General features: G+C 54.6%; 1 protein-coding gene across 2 annotated transcripts in view; it reads right to left on the bottom strand.

The window, feature by feature from the left end:
* Positions 1-20448, bottom strand: part of LOC133751222 (zinc finger protein DPF3-like) — a 239582-nt gene that overhangs the window by 13239 nt on the left and 205895 nt on the right. For both annotated transcript variants that reach the window (XM_062181111.1, XM_062181112.1), the window contains exon 7: positions 11293-11430. In XM_062181111.1, coding sequence (XP_062037095.1) covers positions 11293-11430 — 138 coding nt within the window. The remainder of the gene's footprint in view (positions 1-11292; positions 11431-20448) is intronic.

Here is a 20448-nt window from a genome sequence, read left to right as displayed (position 1 = left end):
GCTCACCGAAGGCATGAGACTTCCCAAATACATCCTCACCATGAGGACTGTGGACTATACTCCAGTGAAACAAACAGGTTCTGAGCACAAGTGTGGTCTGATCGATTTTATACAAAGCTACTACCAATAGTTCTTGGAAAGCTGGAATTAAAAGATCCACTCATTTGGGTGCAAAAATAATTTTTGGAACCCAGGAATACAGGGGGTCTTCAGAAAGCTCATGGAAAATAGATATTATGAGAAAATTATGTGTGGGTTTCAAAAAAATATTTTAAGATCATTGCAGCTTTGCAATGGAGAAACGACTAAGACAGCAAGAACAGAGGCTGGGAGACCAATAAGGAAGTCACAATGACCCAGGCAGACGCCAGCGGTGGCCAAGGGATGGAAAGAGGGAGTCAGGCTGGGGGTGTGTTTTGGTTGTAGTGCTGTAGGAAAACAGAGTCAACAAGAATGAGGGGCACTGGTTTGAGTCCCGGCTGTTCTACTTCCTATCAAGCTCCCTGCCGATGCACCTGGGAGAGAGCAAAGGAAGGCGCGAGGGCTTGGGCCCCTGCCACCCATGTGGCTCCTGGCTTCGACCCAGCCCAGTCATTGTAGCCATTTGGGGAGTGAACCAGAGGATGGAAGATCTCCCTCTCTCTCTGTAACTCTGTAACGGGGGGGATGAAGTCTGAGGATTTTTGGCTTCAGGCACAAGCCAAAATCTCAAAGAGCAAGTGCAGAAAAAGTTGGAGGAGCTAGGAAAGACTGAGACACAGAACAAGGGCAGAAGATGCAGGAAAATGACCAGAGTGATGTGTGGCTTCTATTTCTAGGGTACAATTCATTTATCAATGAAAGTCTTAGCCAGAATTTGTAATGCAAGGAGGGGGCATCCCTAGACCACCACCAGTGGCTGAGGTCAGTAGAGTTTGGAAGAGTTAATGTGCCTGCCATGGACTGGAAGTGTCCCTATACCCTCCAAATTCCCAGGTTGAAAGCCTAAGCCCCCGTGTGCTGGGGTTTGGAATGAGGCCTCTGACAGGTCATGAGGCAGTAGAGGCCATTGGAGGTGGGATTCTCATGATGGGATCAGTGCCCTTATGAGGGCCTGTTTGCTGTCTCCACCCACACACCCAGTGGAAAGGCCCTGGGAAGACACAGTGAACAGGTGATAGTCTATAAGCCCAGGAGACAGCCCTTATCAGAGCCTGACCCCGCTGGCACCTTGACCTTAGACTTTGAGTGTCCAGAACATTGAGAAACACATCCCACAGCTGACACCACCCAGACAACAGAATTTCACTCTGGCCGCCCAAGCTGATGAGCACAGAGTTTGTGAACACACTCAGCTCTTCAAAACGATGCATTAGGCAGTCGGCCCACAGGTGAGAACCCAGGCACACCAGCAGGGTCATAACCATGATCCAAGCCTGAGCTCGAGAGTTGTCCACTGGGGTTTCAACTTCCTGACGGAAATGAACGGTGTCCAACTCAGTCCCCTTGCCAGCTCTGCTTCCCACCTCACTGACTGTGGGACGTGAGCATCTCAAGAAGAAGATGCAGGTGAGGGGCCCGACCCCTCGCAGGTGTTATGTCGTTTCTTTCCCTCCTCCCTCTCCTACAAAAATAATTTTATTTTTGATAAGGCAGGGGGAAGACAAAGGTCTAAATAAGTAAGCGTTCCCAAGAGGTCGAGTGTGAGTGGTGCCGTCAGGTGCATGCCCCGTGCACAGGGCCCCTCGCTCAGCCTCCCCGTGCCGCAGTGTCCTCCAGGGGATGAACGCTGGACCCGGCCAGCGCTGGCATTGTTGCTCTCTGTGCTGTTGCTCTGTACATGCAACTCTTCAATTCCAAACATTCTAGGTAATGAGGCCCCAAACATGAAAGAAACAGCAGCTCAGAGAAAGCCAACAAACACAGGGATACCCAACCCTGGGGAAACAGCACAGGAAATAAGAGGAGCCACACCTGGCTGGCTTCCACTCCACAGACTCTCTCTCCCTGGGCTTTATAAACCAGCCCTCTTATTAGCCCAATGACCAGAAGTTCTACTCTAGCTGAGACTACATGTCATGTCTTTTTTGGAGAACCAGTTACACTCAATCCCCTCAACGGGGCACAAGGACAGTGAATGCTAAATAAATGCTTATGTTTAGCCTGTAGAGAAGGACCAGTGTCAGGGCTGGTGCCGTGGCAAAGCAGATAAAGCCACCACCTGCAGTGTTGGCATCTCATATGTGCACGAGTTCGAGTCCCAGCTGCTCTAATTCTGATCCAGCTCTCTGCTTATGGCCTGGGAAAGCAATAGAAGATGGCCCAAGTATCTGTGCCCCTGTACTAGCATAGGAGACTTGGAAGAAGCTCTTAGCTTCAGATCAGCCCGGCTCCAAGCGTTGTAGCCATTTGGGGAGTGAACCAGCTGGAAGACCTCTCTCTCTCTCTCTCTCTCTCTTTCTCTCTGTAACTCTATCTACCACTCAAGTAAATAAATATTAAAAAAAAAAAAAAAAACGAACGACCAGTGTCTCAGATCTAAGATTTAGCAAAGGATGTGCAAGGGCCAGGCCAGGCTCAGATAGTCACAATGCAGGTCAATGAGGCCTCACAGGCAGTTAGCTTCACAGGGATGGAAAAGCCCCATCATGGCCTCTGATGGAGCCCCTGACTCCTGTTAGTCCTCTGTGCTAGGAGACAGGCTGTGTCAATCCAAATGGGACAGAGATGGGATGTCAGCCCTCACAATGTGCAGCCTGGTGCCAAACACCCACAGCGACTCACTGAAGACTCACGGCAACCTAAGGGGCCAGTATGATTATCTCTGTTTACAGATGAAGCAGCCACGGAGCAAACAGGGGTATGGAACTGACCCACATTTACAAAGCTAGAAGACGGCAGGGTGGCAAGGTCAGGACTTGCAAAGTGGACAGAACGATTCCAAAGCCATTCTCTGAGCCACCGGGTCAAGGGTCCAGGTGAACCACGGGGCTGGAAAACGAACCCCGAGCACCATGATACAGGGATAGTTCAGAAGTCGCATTGGAAAATGGAAGGAAAAGAAGTTTATTTTGGTGCAACAGATTTTGAAAACCATGCAGTTTTTCACAACACGCATTTTCCACGAACCTCCTGAAGACCGCACATACTTCTGAGGACCCCAGTAGCCGCTCAGGTTCTTTGCTTTATAATCTACGAACTACTTAGCTCCATAATCATCCAGCTAAAGCACACTTGTTGAGGGGGCAGCATTTGGCACAGTGGTCACTGCACTGAGTGGGAAGCCCACAGGCCATATTGGAGGGCCTGCATTCAAGTCCCAGCTCCACTTCCGATCCCAGCCTCCTGCTAATGCACACCCTGGGAGACAGCAGTGAGAGCTCCAGTGCCTGGGACTCTGCCACTCACGTCAGAGACCTGAGTTTGAGGCTCCCGGCTTTGGCTTGGCCCAGCCCTAGCTGTTGCAGGCTATTTAGGGAGTGAACCAGTCGATGAAAGACCTCTCTCTGTCTCTCTCTGCCTTTTCAATAAATAAAAACAAATAAATATGCAAAAAAGAACACCTACTTCTAGCTTCCAAATGTGCTCTCTAGGCAGAGAAGAGCAGCTCACTCTCCCAGAAATAGCCTTGGATTTATGCCTTCCTCTCCTCCCCATCACAAAGGGTACTATTCTGGGTGGAGGCTGGGGTAGCCATGTGGGCTTTCTGTCTTTGCAGGTACCTGTTTCAGAATGACTCCAGCTTTTAGAGCATATTTCAAAGGTAATTTTCACTGTGTCCCCCAAAACGGCACGAGGAGACACAGCCTGGGCTGCTGCTGGGAGGACAGGAGACAGCCAAAGCTCACATCTGCTAAGATCTCCCCCGTCAGTGTGGCAATGACATCATAGTCTGCTTTGGGATAATTTGCACATTATCAGACTAATTTTCAGATGATCTAATCAGCAGACATTACCCCTCATCAGTTCGGCTATCCCCCTCCAGCTCTGCAGAGCACACGTGGGCTGAGGCCTTTTGTTCTCTCAACAGGGATGGAAAGACTAACCCTCTACCAGGCACCCCGCACCATCACCGAGAACGAGACAGCCAGGGTCCTGGGACAGCCCACCTCCATCTCCACGGACCTGGGGAGCAGAACCTGGAAATCAATTTTACAGACCCATATTGAAAAAAAAAAAACAACACTTTCCTCTTAGGAGCCCCAAGTATGTGATAGGAGAGCATGTTTGGCTTACACTGTTAAAGAAAAGAGACACACCACGTCACAACTCACAGGCTCTCAGTGGATGCTTTTATCAATTGCTTGTTCTTGTATTCTAGTGACTGCTGCTGTGGCTCCCCAGGCTAATCCTTCGCCTGCGGCGCCGGCACCCCAGGTTCTAGTTCTGGTCGGGGTGCCAGATTATGTCCTGGTTGCTCCTCTTCCTGTCCAGCTCTTTACTGTGGCCCAGGAGGGCAGCAGAGGATGGCCCAAATGCTTGGGTCCCTGCACCCCCATGGGAGACCGGGAGGAAGCACCCAGCTCCTGGCTTTGGATTGGCACAGCGCCGGCCATAGCAGCCATTAACGGAAAGAAGACCTTTCTCTCTGTCTCTTTCTCACTGTCTATAACTCTACCTGTCAAATAAAAAACCATAACTTTGTAGTCACCACCGTTGGAGCCTACATTTCAGGAGGTCAGTGGGGCCTGAGAATCTGCATTTCCAGGAAGGTCCCAGGCGATGCTAACGGAAGCACGCTGTGACCTTGACCCTTAGCTCCTTTGTGGCTCTGTGCCTGCTGCACTACACACCCTGCCCAGTCTGTGAGCTCCTGAAGGACAGAGCCACGTCTCACTCACGCCTGCATCTGCCAGGCGCAGCCCACAGACAGGGTTCCATACATCGCTCCTAAACAGAGGGACGGAAGGACGACAATGAACTTACACTTACACAGCTTTTTCACATAGATCTAGATAACCTTGATAATATTATCTATAAAAGAGTCTCACTATGAAGAGTAGGTAAAAAGAAATTGCAGAAGTGGTTTTTTTGGTTTTGTTGTGAGAGAGAAAAAGTCAGACGGAGAAAACACCCATGCACTGGTTCTTTTCTTAATACTCACAATGGCCTGGGCGGAGCCGGGCTGAAGCCAGAAGCGGAGAATTCAACCCAGATCTGGTGCCCTGTGGATGTCAGGAACACTGCTCGAGTTATCTCCATGACATCCCAGGGTCTACATTAGCAGAAAGCTCAAGTCAGGAGCTCGAGCGGGTCCCGCACCCAGGTGCCTGGACCCAGGTGCCCGGACCCAGGTGCTCGGATAGGGGACGCAGGCCTCTCAACCACCAGGCTAAGTGCCCACCCCCAAGAAGAATTCCAGTACTGAGAGCCTGGGTCAGTGACCTGTTTTGGTTTTTCTTTTTCTTTTTTTCACCTGTTTGAAAGACAGACAGAATGACACAGGCAGACAAAGAGATCTCTTATTCACTGGCTCACTCCTAAAAGCCTTCAACAACCAGGCTGAATCCAGGAGTGCAAACTCCATCTGGGTCTCCCACATGGGTGGCAGGGACCCAATTACATGAGCCCTGTCACCTGCTGCCACTCAAGGCGTGCACTAGCAGGAAGCCGGAAGTGGGGGCAGAGGCAGAAGGAGCCAGGCCATAGGGATGTGGGTATCTGTAACTGCGTCTTAACCTCTACACCACACCCATTCTTCAGTGGAGCTTCGAATTCAAATCCAGGGCTTTGTGTGCTGCCCTGGCCCTCCTGGGGCTGTTTATCAAGGTTGCAGCTACAGCGGCACAGCAGCACGCTTCCGAGCGGCACCTCGCAGAGTCCTCCCCCTCCCAAGCCTTCCCTCCTTTAAATCATGCACATCTATGTGTGTATTTGTACATAAATGGCATGTGTGTACACACATACATATACACACACTGCACACATGTGTGCACACATGTGTGCACGTGCCTGTGCATGAACACATGCATGCGTGTGCACATATGCATATACACACGTGTGTGCATATGTGCACACATACCACACACACATGTGCACGCATCTGTGCATGAACACACATGCACACACATACATGTTCACACATACCACACACGTGTGCATGTGCGTGCACGCGCCTGTGCGCGAACACACATATATGCGCATGCACACACATGCATGTACACACACATGTGCGTGTGTACACACATACCACGCACACGTATGTGCACGCATCTGTGCATGAACACACACACACGTGCATGTGCACACACAGTGATTTCATCTGCACAAAGTAACCGAAGGTGGGAAGAGAAAAGCAGGAAGGAGGAGGAATCTGACCTCACGGGGAGAGGAAGGCCAGCAGCTCTGGGGGCAGTGTGGGGAGAGGGGAGATCCCAGCAGAAAAGGACACCCACCCGAAGGGGAGCATCAGGTCTCCAGCCATGCCTGGGCTGCTTGTCAATGAGGCAAGGGGCCACAGAGGCAAGGGGGTCAGATCTACAAGAGACACAAGAGTCTGGAGACAATGAGAGGGGAGAGGGAAGCAAGGGCAAGAGAGGCACCAGCTTGGGGCAGGGCCGAGGAGGGGAGGACAGGAGGAGTGGCCTGCCAACCGCTGAGCTGGCAGCCCTGGGCAGCACGTGGGGGAGGCCAGATCAGGGCTGGCTGCAGCCGCCCCGTGCCCTTTCAGCAGCAGCAGGCGCGGGATGAGCACCGTGTCTGCTGCAGACACAGTTGCACGGCATGGAGTAAGGCCAGCAGGAGCGGCGAAGTTGAAAGGTCTCTGCCGCTGCAGGTGCTGCGCCCCAGCTGCCCCGGCCCTGTTTATCCAGGAGGCCCCCATGCACGGGCAGCCTGGGTCCCCCTGCAGCTCTGCTGAGCCAGGGAACGAAAGTCAGCATTTCTGCTCCAGTAGCGTCCTCCTAGTCGGCCAGGCCTCTCCCCGGGGGGCAGCACAGATTAGCCTCCTGGATTAAGTGCTCCTGCCACCCTCCCCCACTCATAAAGCCTCACCAAGTTGGGGGAGGGGGAGAGACGCCTAGCACAGACCTCAGGATGCTGCTGAGCTGTCACGTTCAATTCACCGCTCAGCCCCAGTGGCATTTAGGGGCAGGATGGATGGGAGCCCACCCCCACACCCCAGACAGTGTATTAACCATGCTGGCAATTAGAGCTCGAGAGAAAACGGTCGGGGGAGGCTGCTCACTAGGGGAACGTGGGAGGGCACAGAGCACACTGAGCAGCAGGGGCAGCGAACCTGGGCGAAGCGGCGCTCTCCTGGGTTTGAGAAAGGACGGCTTTGCTGGCACTAAACACCTTCCTGTCACAGCTCCCCACTAGAAGCTCTCAGAGAGGGCCCTGTGAGACGCAGCCCAAAGGGCTTCTGGAACTTTCTTCCTGTGAGGAGGTCCCGGGTCATCCCAGCTCATCTCAGGTACAGCTCTTCTTTTCCAGGAGGTCAAAAAGCTTTGGCCAGAAGCAGGTGTTTGGCGCCATAGTTAAAATGCTACTGAGGACACCCACATCCCACATGGGAGTGAGTGCCTGGGTTCCAGTTCAGACAGCTCTGCTTCTTATTCCAGCTTCCTGCTAATGCACACCTTGGGAGGCAGCAGGTGATGGCTCGAGTACCTGGATCCCTGCACCCATGGGGGAGACCTGGGTTCTCAGCTCCTGACTTCAGCCTGGCCCAGCTCAAATGTGGGCATTTGGGGAGTGAACCAGCAGATAGAAAATCTCCGTTCTCTGATTGTTTATTTCCCTTTCTCTTTCTCTCTCTCTCTCTGTGTGCTTATGTGTGTGTGTGTAAGAAAGAGAGAGAGAGAGAATCTATGTCTGCCTCTCAAATAAATAATTTTTTTAAATATGGGATGCCAGCACTGCAGGCAGTGGCTTTACCCACTATGCCACAGTGCCAGCCCCAAATAGTTTTTTTTTTTTTGAAAGATTTTATTTATTTATTTGAGAGGTAGAGCTAAGGACAGTGAGAGGGAGAGACAGAGAGAAAGGTCTTCCGTCCGTTGGTTCACTTCCCAATGGCCGCAACAGCAAGAGCTTCGCCGATCCAAAGCCAGGAGCCAGGAGCTTCTTCCCAGTCTCCAATGCCAGTGCAGGGGCCCAAGCACTTGGGCCATCTTCTACTGCTTTCCCAGGCCACAGCAGGGAGCTGGATTGGAAGAGGAGCAGCAGGGACTCGAACTGGCGCCCTTATGGGATGCCAGCACCACAGGCAGAGGATTAACCTACTGCGCCATGGCGCCGGCCCCAAAATTTTTAAAAAGTGAAATGGCCCATTTGAAGAAGCCAGTTTCTCATCATCAGAGAGAGACAAGGGGTGGCTCGGAGGCTGGGGTGTGTGTGCTCACAACAACCCCTCGGAGAAGAGACTTCTCACGGAGGCGTGTGCGTGTGGGAGGTAACAGGCTCGGCTTCCTTTGACCACGCAAGGCCCTGTGGCCTTGAGGAGCACGCACCCAGTGGTGACAGAACGGGAGGAGGCCCTGGTGGCAGAATGAAATATGACAGCACTGGCCTCCCAAGTCAACAGCCAGGGAGGGGACAGAGGTTGTCACCACTTAGCGTGCCCTCATCCCATCCTGGAGTGCCGGCTACTCTGCTTCCAATTCCAGCTTCCCACAAATGCACACCCTTGAGGCAGCACAAGTACTTGGGTCCCTGCCAACCAGGAGGGAGTTTGTGGCTCCCAGCTCCGGCCTGGCCCGGCTTAGGCTGTTGTAGACAGTCAGGGAGTGAACCAGCCAATGGAAGATTGATCATTTTCTCCCTCTCCCTCTCTCCCTCTGTCCCTCTCTCCCTCTCTTCTCTTTCCTCCCCTTCCTCCATCCCTCTTGACCTTTCTTTCTTCCTTGAAAATAATTTTCTAAAATGTTTTTGAAGCCAACAGCCAACCTGGAGGAACAGCTAAGAAGATGCTGCCTCATTCCACTTAGGCTCTGCCCTGTACCTTCCTCCCTGCTGACAGCATCATGTTTCTCTCTCCTCTCCCCCCACCCATGTCTCACAGACACACAAGCACCCCCACTTACTACAGCGAGGCTGCAGGGGAGCAGGAAGGAAGTGACACAGACAGAAGAGATGCAATGCCAACCCTACGGTGTGAGCAAGGCTCTGGGAACAGGATGGCCTGAGCTTTGAGAGCAGCCGTGAGCAGCACAGCTAGCATTTGGGAGAGGGAGAACTAATCCCAAGCTAACAAGCGCTGTCGAGCGAGCAACAGTCGAGAATCAACACCATCCAGAGAGCGGCCAGCACCAGAGGGGCTCATTCTCAGCCTCCTTGTGCAGGCGACCACGGCTCCTTGTGACTGTTGGACACTCAGCCCAGAGAAGGGAAAAGAGGAGAGACAGGGAGGACAGGCAGTGTCGGGTGCCTGGGCAGGTCGAGAGATCTCCCTCTCTGGAGGACAAGGGTGAAGAGGACACCCCGGCCCAGAAGGAAGGCAGAGGCCTCCACGGGCAAGGCTCCGTCAGATGCCTCCCGCCCTGCTCTTCCGGTTCTGTCCCCATGACAACAGCAGGTGAGAAAACAAGGAAGAGTCTGTCGTGCTGAAGGTTGGGCCCTGACAGGAACAAGGAAAGAAGGTGGTGTGTGCCCCCCAGCACCCCCCCAAACTGCCCCAACCCCAGCCCCCAGAACAGCACTGCATCTGGAGATAGCGTCTTGATGTTAAAACGAGGCCATGGGGTGGGCCGTAAGAGCCCATGTGACCGGGGTCCTCGCAGAGGAGGAAATGAGGGCCCAGTAAGTGACAGCAGGGGCACAGAGAGCCGGCCGTGGGAGGGGGACGGGGACAGCCTCTGCAAGTCCAGCAGAGAGGCCCCCGAGGAATCCAACCCTGCCCGCCCCTTGATCTTGGCCTTGCAGCCTCCACAACCGTGAGGAGATGAAAGTCTGCAGTACCCAGGCTGCGGTGTTCTGTTCTCATGGAAGCCCCAGCAAACCAAGCAAGAAGGCAACATCAGGGGCCGGCACTGCAGCGTAGCAGGCAAAGTCGGCGCCTGCAGTCCAGCATCTCATATGAACGGCTGCTCCACTTCTGATCCAGTTCCCTGCTCATGTGCCTGGGATAGCAGCAGAAGATGGCCCAAGTGCTTGGGCCCCTGCACCCAGTGCCCCTGCACCCACGTGGGAGATCTAGACTAAGCTCCTGGCTCCCAGCCGCTGCAGCCACCTGAGGAGTTAACCAGTGGATGGAAGATCTCTCTCCTCTCTCTGTTAACTCTGACTTTCAAAATAAATATCTTACAGGAGAAAAAAAAAAGGACAATGTCACTAGGGGAAGAAGAGGTGAGGGTCAGGGGAGAACAGGCGAATCCAGGAAAGGTACTCGGCCACAGGTGTATTAATTATTTCAAGTCTTTGGTGAAGGCAACCAAGTGAAACTGGTTGACTGAGTTGATTGCAACACACTGGGGTCATCCTTGAATGGCAGACTCTACTTTTAAAGGTCTGATCCCTTTAATTGCAATGAACTGTTCACCTTAATACACCTATCGCCCACTCCTGTGAACCAAACAAAAACACACGGTACATCCATGAACACTCTCCACCAGGTGATGGTTGCCTTGGCCCCCACCTTGCAGCAGGCCCTCAAGAGTCCGTCATCCCCAGCCAGTTTGAGACTTAGGGAGGCCCAGAGACCCTAAGGGGTGGTATACAAGGAAGCCAAGTGGTCACTACTAAGCCTCTTTTTGACTCCTTAATCCCTAACCAGAAGCTGAGGAGGGAAATAAAGGATGGAAACAGAAACTCAACTCTTCGGGTTCCTCTTGGGTCATCAGAGCCCAGCGTCCTAAGTGACAGATCCACTCTCCTTGCATGTGCCATTGGAGCATGGGGGCTTCAGGCAGCCGCACTGACACAGGAAATGGATGCCAAGATTGTGCCCCTATGCCAAAGCCTCGGCAAGACATCACGAATCTCCTGAGGCTCAGAGCAGATAAGTGGACACTCAGAATGTCTGTCCACATGCACGTTCCAGGGGCTGTGGCCAACTCAGTTCAGCAGCTGTTGGGGGGTTATCTTGGGCAGAGGGCAAAGAGTGGCCGGTCTGGTATGGGATGGTGGCCAGGGAAGGACGTCTCCCTCCTGCTAAGCACTCACCTTGCTTCCCCGGAAGCAGAGCCCTGCCCTGACCCCGCAGGCCCAGCACTGGGCTGTCACAGGCATGGCAGCTGGCTGGCTGTGTAGGAGCCAACTCCCTCCAGGACATGGAGGCCAACCAGCAGCTGATGCCAGAGGTGACAAACGGGGACATGCCCAGCCCTGCCCACCCCCTCCTCACTGCCCCAACCTAACCCGGGGGGGACTCACGTCTGTGGTTCTCGTTTCTGTGGTTGGGAGGGGACCGGGTCTCCTGGTCCTGGGCTTCGTCCCCCTCCTCGCTGGCCAGGTGAGTGTGAGCGTAGTGGTAGCTGAGTCCCGGCCGGTTCTTGTAGCGCTTGCCACAGACTGGGGGGAAAAGAGGAGACAAAAGAGGGAAGTGTCCACGTCAGCAACTGTGGCCGCCATGGCTCCCAGCGCAATGCTCCTTCTCCCAAGGCAACAGAACCAACGCCGTCATAGCATGGCAGCGCAGAGGGTAAGAGCCATGGGCACCCACCATTTCCTAGCTGCGAGTCCCCGGACAAGCCACAGAACCTCTCTGTGCCTATGGTTCTGCAGAGAGAAGCTGGGAATGATGAGAGGACTCACCTCTCAGGGCTGCTCAACCTCACTTAGAAGAGCCCTGGGCGCGTGCCTGCGGTGACTGTTATTGTAACATGGAGTTCAGAGGGTTCCTGGGAATCTACCAGAGCAACATTCCCCAGCACAGATGAGGCACGCAAGGCCCAGCCATGCTAAGGAACACACAGCTAGTTGCGACTGATGCATCAGAACCCGGCCGGCCGGGACTCCTACGGCAGTGCTCTGTCCGCCACCCTGAGGTTGAAGCAAACAGTTTCATCTGGATAAGACGCTCGCTGTTCCCCTTCCACACATCTTTGGTGGATGTGCCCCGCCTGGACTTGGCGCCTGCCTGCCCCACAGTCTGCGACAGGTGCTTCTGGGAGCAGCCTGCGACAAAGGCAACAAGCAGTGTCGACATGGCTTGGTGGAGCCAAGAAGAGAGGGAGCGGTTACGTGGCGGGCTGCCCAGCAGCTGGGTGGCAGGAGGCTGGCGACCTGGCGGCAGACAGAGTACCAGCTTCAGGTTCCCTGCACGCACAGCCCCAGATCTCGGGCCTCCCCCCACTCCTGCTCGGCTGCACATTTGAGGCTCACACACTGTCCCTGCTCCTCACACTGACGCTCACAGGTCACAGCAGTGCGCACCAGTACTTCCCAGGGTGGGACAGGCACAGACTTCAGCACCAGGCCTGGGCGCAAGGCCCACATGCGGCTGCCGGAGCACCGGCCACGGGAGCCTGAGAGTCCGGAGAGGAACTCGTGTCCGACCTTCTCCTTCGGCGGGTTATTTCTCTCTTGCAGTAGCCAACCATCGGTAAAAATAAATAATGCCATTTTTCCTCTCCTGTATTTATATAAACTTATTTTATCTTTGCTTAATTCACGTGTAAAAATCACCAGAACAATATTTCAAAACAGTAAAAGCAAGAATTTCCTATTTTAATGAATTTGGATTTATGGTTTCACTGTTTCGAATGATGTATGTGGCTAATTTTTTAGTCTTTATCAAATTTAAGTAGTTCCTCTCCTTCCTGTCTTAGAGTTTTATTATAGGAGGACTTTATCAACTGCCCGTCAGCACCTCCTAATGTATGTGTTCCTTTCGTTTGTTGATATGGGGAATTGTGTTCATTTTAATGTTTCACATCATGGAGCCATTCTTGCCTTCCATTCTGTTTGGTCAGAGCATATGATTCACTTGACAAACTGCTACATTCTGCTTGCTGATGTCAGACCTGCAACTCAGACCTGAGACAGAGCTGTAATGTCTGGACAATCTCTCGCCAGTTTCAACTTTATGGTACTACTGACTTCCAAAACTGAAGAGTTTCGCTGTGTGACATTGGACAAGGCACCTGCTCTCTGTGCCTCTTCTCTTTTGTGAAAACCGGGATAACAACACTTACCTGGAAGGACGGTTAAAGGGATTATGAACAGTGTTTATACAGCGTCTCGCTCACCATGACACAACATAGATGCCGAGTGAATGGTAAGGGATGGGCACGGGTGCCCATCGTGTCTGCCAAGTCTTAGGTGAGGACCCCCCCCCCCCCAAGAAGGACTTTACCCTGGCCCCATGCTATGGAATCTGGCAGTGGACAGGACTTCCTCGAGAAAATCAAAGTTCCAAACGCAAGTTGGTGCCTCACAGCCATAACTTCCAGGCCTAATATTCAATCGCTATTTATATGGTCTCTCTCTGTCTCGTACATATATCGCAAAAATAAACACCAAGGCTGGTGCCTCCCATGTGACCCTGGCGGCAGGACCCACAGAGACCCTGAAATGCAGTCTGGGGCCTGCTTGTGGCTTTTTCTACTTAACTCTGAAATGATCTGAGGTCAAAAAGCAGCAAATTAGGCTGTCACTGGATATGAGTCCATTTAGCCACTCGGCATACTGATGAGGAGGAATAAACGTGGACGAACAGCAATAACAGTATCAGTATCAACACCAGGCGGCCTCTGCAGCTCTCCCCGTCATGAACTCACAGCATTTCACTGGTGCCATTTGTGATGTCAATCATCACCGTTTTCCTTCAGCCACAGAATTTCTGGATCTTAATGAGCAAATGTATTTCCACGAATACTCCCGAAGCCTGTCCCGTCACTTCCCACCAGAGCGGGCCTCTCTCCTTCAGACTCCTGGAATTCGGGCTACGTCTGTGCTGGACGGCCTCCCTGAAGACGAGTTTCCTGTCGATTTCTTCCTGATATCCACAACTGCACCTCATCGGCCTCCAAGCCACGCTACACCCTCGGAACAACTCGCCGAGTAGCTGATGAATGAACGCTTTGTGGGAAAGCCAGGAGATGGGCGAGAAGTGAGCCCGGAGAGTCGGATCCATCAGTGCACATTAATCTCCTACCAACAGCTCTTAAAACCCACAAAGCCAGACCCAAGCAAAATCTCCCTCCTTCTCCTCCTCCCTAACCAGTGTGGAGAGAAATCATTTTTAGAGCAAATCTTTTTTGCTGGAACAGAGATTCTCAAAGAGTAGGCCCTAAACCAGCATCGTCAACACCACCTAGCAACCTGTCAAGACACACAAATTCTCCAGCGGCACCCCTGCCCCACTGAAGCAGTGACTCGGGCAGCCGGGCCCCAGCAACCTGTGTTTGTAACAAACGCCGTGAATCAGAGGCTGCCATGCACACTGAAGTTTGAGAACCACTAAGTGAAAAGATCGGATATATTCAGGCTTGACTCCACCCGCCCCGTGTCCACCTGCCCCTCTGGCTGGATGGACATGGCAGGTGGGGGCGCTAGAGCAGCAGGAGCAGCCCTGAGAACCAGACAGCACCTGGAGGTCCAGCAACCCAGACACCTTTAGGAAGAGCACTCTGGGCGGAGCTCTGCTTCTGGCCACCTGTGTATAACAAAAAGTCACTCCTTCATCACCAGACCTTCAACTCAAGACAACGTTTATTAAATAAACACCTAGTAGATGCCCCGCCCTGTGGCAGCAAAGGAACAAAGATACACGACCCTCAGAGCCCTCCAGCAGAAGAGACAAGCCGAGGGGAGGAGGCACAGGTGCAGCCAGGAGAGCAGGTGCCTGGCAAAGGGGAGCCTGCAAGAGGGACGGCAGATGGCTTGAGGGAGTCAGGGGGTGGCTTCCCAGAGCAGGAGCCATGCCCTGCGGTACGGGAGACGAGCCCGGCTACCCCAGGTGGACAAAGCGGGCCAGGGCATTCGGGGCACCAAGGCACAAGCACCTCAAAGTTCAACAGAACTGCAGAAAAAGAAGGGCTGGGGTGAGCGTGAGGGGGGCTCACAAGGTGGGCAGTGGCAGGGGAGGGTTTTACCCAGAAGACCACCTTAATTAGACTTACGCATTGGAAATACCACGTAGGATCGCAGAGCAGGAGATGGGTTTGAAGGTGGTGTTTGTGGGTGAAGTAGAGGATTTTTGTGTGGAGAAGGAAACTGGGGTACAAGAGAGAAACTGCTGGAAATGGGGGAATGTGAGAAAGCAAGGGGGAGCTGAGAGAGACGAACGTGGTCTCCTTGGCATGCACTGTCCAGGTGTCCAACTCTCCAGAGCCTCATCTGACGCGACACCCCACCCCTCCTCAGCCTTCCTGCCCGCTGGTCTTCCCATCTCCTAAGTGCTTTTGGGGGGCTGGTGCTGTGGTACAGCGGGTTAAACCGCCGCCCATGACACCAGCATCCCATATGACTGCTGGTTCAAGTGCCAGCCACTCCACTTCTGATCCAGCTCCCTGCTAATGCACCTGGGAAAGTGGTAAAAATGGCCCAAGTGCTTGGGTCCCTGTACCCATTTGAAAGACCTGAATTGGATTCTAGGCTCCTCCTGGCTTTGGCCTGGCCCAGCCCTGGACATGTGAGGCCACCTGGGGAGTCAACCAGCAGATGGATGATCTATCTCCCTCTCTCTGCCACCCCTGACCCCACCATCAGCCCCATTAACATCTAACCGCCTCCGGATCCCAGTTCACGGGTCCTTCCCTAAGGAAGTCTTCCCGACTAGAAGTAGGGCTCTGTTTTCTACCCACCCCCAGAGGAATCGTGAGCACCACGTGGCTCTGCCATAGGCAGCAAATGTGGCAGGCCCCGGGTGTTCATGCACATACCACCCCCAGTGGCCAGGGCAGCCCTGACCTGGGCCAGGAGCCCGACACTGGCTCAGGGAAACAAGGAAGGTGCCAAGGCTCCTGATTTGGGCAACAGGAAAAGCAGATTTAAGGAAGGAAGCGAAGCAGTTCGGTCCGGGGTTGGCTTTGTGTTCCGGGAGCTCAGGAGAGAGGCATGAATCCTGGACGTGCCTGGCAGGATAGTGACGTGAGCCTTGGGGAAGGAGCAGAGAAGTGCCGAGAGGGTGCAGAGAAAGAAGATACGTCAGCATCCGCAGAGACAGTGGAGAGAGAGAAAATGGCTTTACACAGGTTAAGAAACACACAGAGCCCACAGAGGAGGGGTCCAAGGTGACCTTGACAATGAGACCTCCACTCACAGCTACCGAGAGCCTGCCAGGTGCCAGGGCTTCAAGTGCATTTACTCACAAGGAGCCACATCCCCTGTGAAAGTGCATGGAACCAGGCACTGGGGCAGAGCCACCGCGACATCCAGTGCCACAGAAGGACTGGGAAGGACGCAGGGGACTGAAGAGACCAGTGCACCAGGCGGGAAGGGGGCCCGCACCTGCTGGAGGAGGAGCAGGGCAGGCAGAGCCACGCGGGAAGGGTGCCGAGGCAGACACGCCACCCCTACGCATAGCTGCCACGGCTGCGGGAGGCACTGCAACTGCACGGGGGACGTCCCAGCGGGCTCCCGGGCTGAAGGGGAGGCAGCAGGAGGGAGGGGGACTGCGAGGCAGGGTTAGGAGGAAGTAGAGTTAATGGCGCAAGATGCCCGACCCCAAAATGAAACTTGCGACCCTGAGACCGAGTCCTTCAAGTGACTTCATGGCAGAGGCGCAACTTCCAAGATTTATTTTGGTTGAATTACATCGGGATCAGACCGCTGCACCTAAGCGGAAGAACCACCTTGGAAATCCTGTCCCGCCTGACTTGGGTAAGAAGGAGAAGGCGGTGCCGGGCCACCTTCCAGATTTAACCAGAGCCTCCCGTCACACCACGCAGGGTGGGCCAGCCTCACCAGCTCGGCTCTCAGATGGCGTCCCGAGGGCAGAAGGGCCCCATCCTTGGTTTGCTTGAAATTCTCCAGGTTTGCTGAGCAAGGGGCCCCTGGCTGTCATCTTGCATTTTATATTAAGTCACACGGTGGGTCCCGGAAACCTGGCGGGACTGGGGCTGGAGACCTGGGACTAAGTCGCTCCACACAGCCCACCTGGTGGCACGGGAGCAGGCACCAACCAGCCTCCCAACCCGGAGCTGGGAGGGAAAGTCCCTCACAATCTCGACTGTCCAGCCACAGTGGCTAGCCACTTGGGCATCGTCATTCCTGCACCATCAACTGCCCTGGCCCTGCTTCAGGGTGAGGAGGTACAAACTAGTAGGTACATGGCAGGAGCAACTGGAGCTGCCAGGATTCAAATCCCAGCTCCGCCACCACCTGCCTGTGTGATCTCAGGCAAGCTGCTCAGCCTCTCTGGACGCCTGGGCTGATCGGGACAGTGCAGCTGCCTCCCAGCGGTGAGGGTGACGTGGGAGAACACACTGAGACGAGCGCCTGGCTCTTGGCAGGTCCCAGCCATCGTCGGCTGTCAACAACAGCATCGCCATCAAAGTGGCTCAGCAAAGAGAATAAACCTGGCGGGGGCAGAGAGGGGGGATTCAGTCATTTCTCCTCTGAAGTCTGGGGTGGCAGAGTCGCAGGGAGAGAAGGGTGGGGAATGAAACACTCTGAAAATAAAGCGTTGGCACCATCTGCTCTCCTTTTATCATGTCAGCAATCTCACTCTGGAAATATCTGTCGCTGGGACTCAGACGGAGCCCCGAGCCTGCTGAAGCATGCAGAGGGGGCCACGTCCCCATCCTCCCGCTGCCGCCTCCTTCTCCCCGGCGCCCGCTCCTTGGCGTCGTGCACCTCCCAAGCCCTTGCCCCCGGGACCCGCCAGCCCTGCCTGGGCTCCGCCTCAGGTCCTTCCTTTCACCTTGGCAAGCGTGCACCTAGATTTCGTGCTGCTGGCACGGTGCATGCACGGAGAGCAGCGGCTGTGACAGGAAGGGAGGTCCAGCTTGGCTCCCTCTGTCTCTGTCCCCCTGGGGCGGACCCATCTGTCAGACTGCACAAGCAGCGCCTGCCTGCTTCCCCATCCACGGCCGGCTTGGCCATGCAGGACCACGAATGCTGTCGGCGCTGGCCCCCCGAGGGCTCCCAGCAAGCCCCCCGCCCCCTCGGATCCTACCCTGCTCACTCTGGATCTGGGCTGGGGCTGGGGGAGTGATGGCGGGCGGAGGGGGCGGGGAGCCGGGGCAGTTTGTGTGAACAAAGCCGGCTGCAGCAGACAGAATCCTTCCTGCCGGGGAGAAGCGGCCGCCTTCCCCACTGATAACTTAATGACTCTGGCACATTTTCATCAGCCCAACTTGGAGCACACAGTGGGGATCGGAGCCAGTGGTTTCCCAGCGACTGAAAGCAATTACAGGATGAGCGTTCAAGAGACAAAGCCGGGGCCTTGGGAGTCACCGGCCACATCGCATTCCCAGCTCAGCCCCGCGGCAGTCACCGCGAGCCTGTCACCTGCTCCTGCCTCCGGGAGTGTTCCCTCACCACCACGAGGGCCCGCATTCCTCCACTCGATCGCCAATCCCCTCTTTACAGACGAGGAAACTTGAGTCCAAGGGTGTTGCACATGGCAGACACCAGAGCTTGAACCCAGGTTTATCTTTTGAAACATGCAGTGAATGACATGCTGCTCGGCCTGTCATTGAGCCCTCTGTGACACCCTCGGGGCCTGGGCTGGCCTCCCCAGCTGCCCCCTTGCTCTCTGCCTCCAGGGAGTTCGGCCATAGAAAGGACACGTTGGGGACTCATGCCCTGCACTGCCTGTGCTCTGTACTGGGCCAGGGCTGGCCCTCCCCTGAGCTCCAGCTCTCCTTGGCCCTGGGACCTAAGTGTCCTCTCCCTGCTTCCTCAGGGTTGGGATGGGAAGGGCTCCTGCTGTCCCTCGTCCCCTCGGCAGTGCCTTTATCCAGCAAACACTGCCACACTCATTCTGTCATCAAACTCCCTCCTATCCAGCCTTACCGAGTGGCCCCTGGCGTCCTGCAGGGATACACACACGACCAGACTGGTTGGTAGAAGCTGGGGCTCCTGGCGCCTTCCCTATGGGCCTGCAGAACCATCTGGGGGTGGAGGAATCACCCACAACCGACTCCCCCAGGCAGGGAGGAGCCCAGAGCGAGAAAAGCTCTGAGTGAGACTCGGACGCAAACTTGGCGTGAGACAGAGCCAAGGGGACGGTCGCCGGCTCAGACCTGCGCACCCAGGGCGGGGCCATTAGTTCCCACGACACTTTGCAAGAAAGCCAACCACGGCCCCAGAGAACCAGTGACCAAAGTCAGGGCTTCGGGATTCCCAGGGTGTTGCCCCTGGTGTGACACAAGTCCAGGGCTCCCACACCCCTGCCCCGGGGGCCCAGGCACCAGTCCAGGGGGCGGTGTGGCCCTGGCAACCTCTTTGGGCCTTTCTCCCTCTGTAACGCATGGGGCATGGATCAGTGTCCTCTAAGTCCCTTGTATTCCAGCACTTCTCAGCCCTCTGCTGTCTTCCGGCCTTGGAAGGCCCGGGTGCCTCCTAAAGTTACAATTCCCTCAGAAGGAGAGAGAAAATAAGACAGGCTCCCAGGCCAGGAGCCTCCCCCCGCACCCCCAGGCACTCCAGCCATGCACGGCCTGCAGTCGCTTCCCCAGGACCTTGTTCTTCTGGAGAGACACACTGGGGCTGGGGCAGGGTGGGTGTGGGTGACATCCTGACTGTGCGGGCCCAGCACCGGCCAGGACCCATCCAAGTCCTGGTCCTCACCCGGGGAGGGTGCCCTGCTTACTTGAGGAAGGTGTTGCGTGTGAGTGCGGGTCCTGGAGAGAAACAGGAAGAAAGCCTTCAAGGTGCCTGATGCTCGGTGCCTGGCAGAAAAAGGCAGGAATCCGCAGAGCCAAAGCCTTAAACGTGTTGGTGGGACAGCAAGGTCATGGAATGCTGGTGACCTCAGGCCAGCCTCTCAGGGCCAGCTCATTTGCTCTGTGGCCTTAGGCAAGTTACTTAATCTCTCCAAGCCTTGGTTTTCTTGTCTGTAAAATGGGCACAGTGACAGTTTGCACTTCATACAGGTGTTGTGAGAACTGAATGAGTTCGTCCTTGTAACATGCCCCGTAGCCCATATGGGGTTCGAGTCCCAGATATGACCCTGATTCTAGCTTCTTCCTAATGGACACCCTGGGAAGCAGCAGGTGGTGACTCAAATACTGGGGTTCCTGAATTGAGTTCCGGGCTCCCAGCTTCATCCTGGCCTAGCCCTGGCTGATGAGGGCATTTGGGAAGTGAGCCAGCAGATGTTTGAGCTCTCTGTGTCTGCTTGTCCTTCTGTCTATCTCTCACGCTCATGGTCTCTGTCTGCCTTTCAAAAATAAATGTAAGTAAAAAAATAAAGTTTCAAAAATAAAGACATTGAGGCTCAGAGAATTGGCCCAAGGTCATGGGTGGGACGTGATGTAACAACGAATCAAACCCTGGGCTGCTGACTCCAGAACCTTCTTCTTCCGAACGTCACCCCTTACAGGGTGGTGGCTTCAATTCCCTGGTCTGATGAGCCCTATGTTAATACAGTTTTAATTAGCTTAAAGCATAAGGCATACTTCCTTTTATAAGCTT

The sequence above is a fragment of the Lepus europaeus genome, chromosome 22, assembly GCF_033115175.1.
Source record: "Lepus europaeus isolate LE1 chromosome 22, mLepTim1.pri, whole genome shotgun sequence".
Classification (NCBI taxonomy): domain Eukaryota; kingdom Metazoa; phylum Chordata; class Mammalia; order Lagomorpha; family Leporidae; genus Lepus; species Lepus europaeus.
The sequence above is the reverse complement of the archived record's forward strand: the minus strand, read 5'-3'. Positions and strand labels throughout refer to the sequence as shown.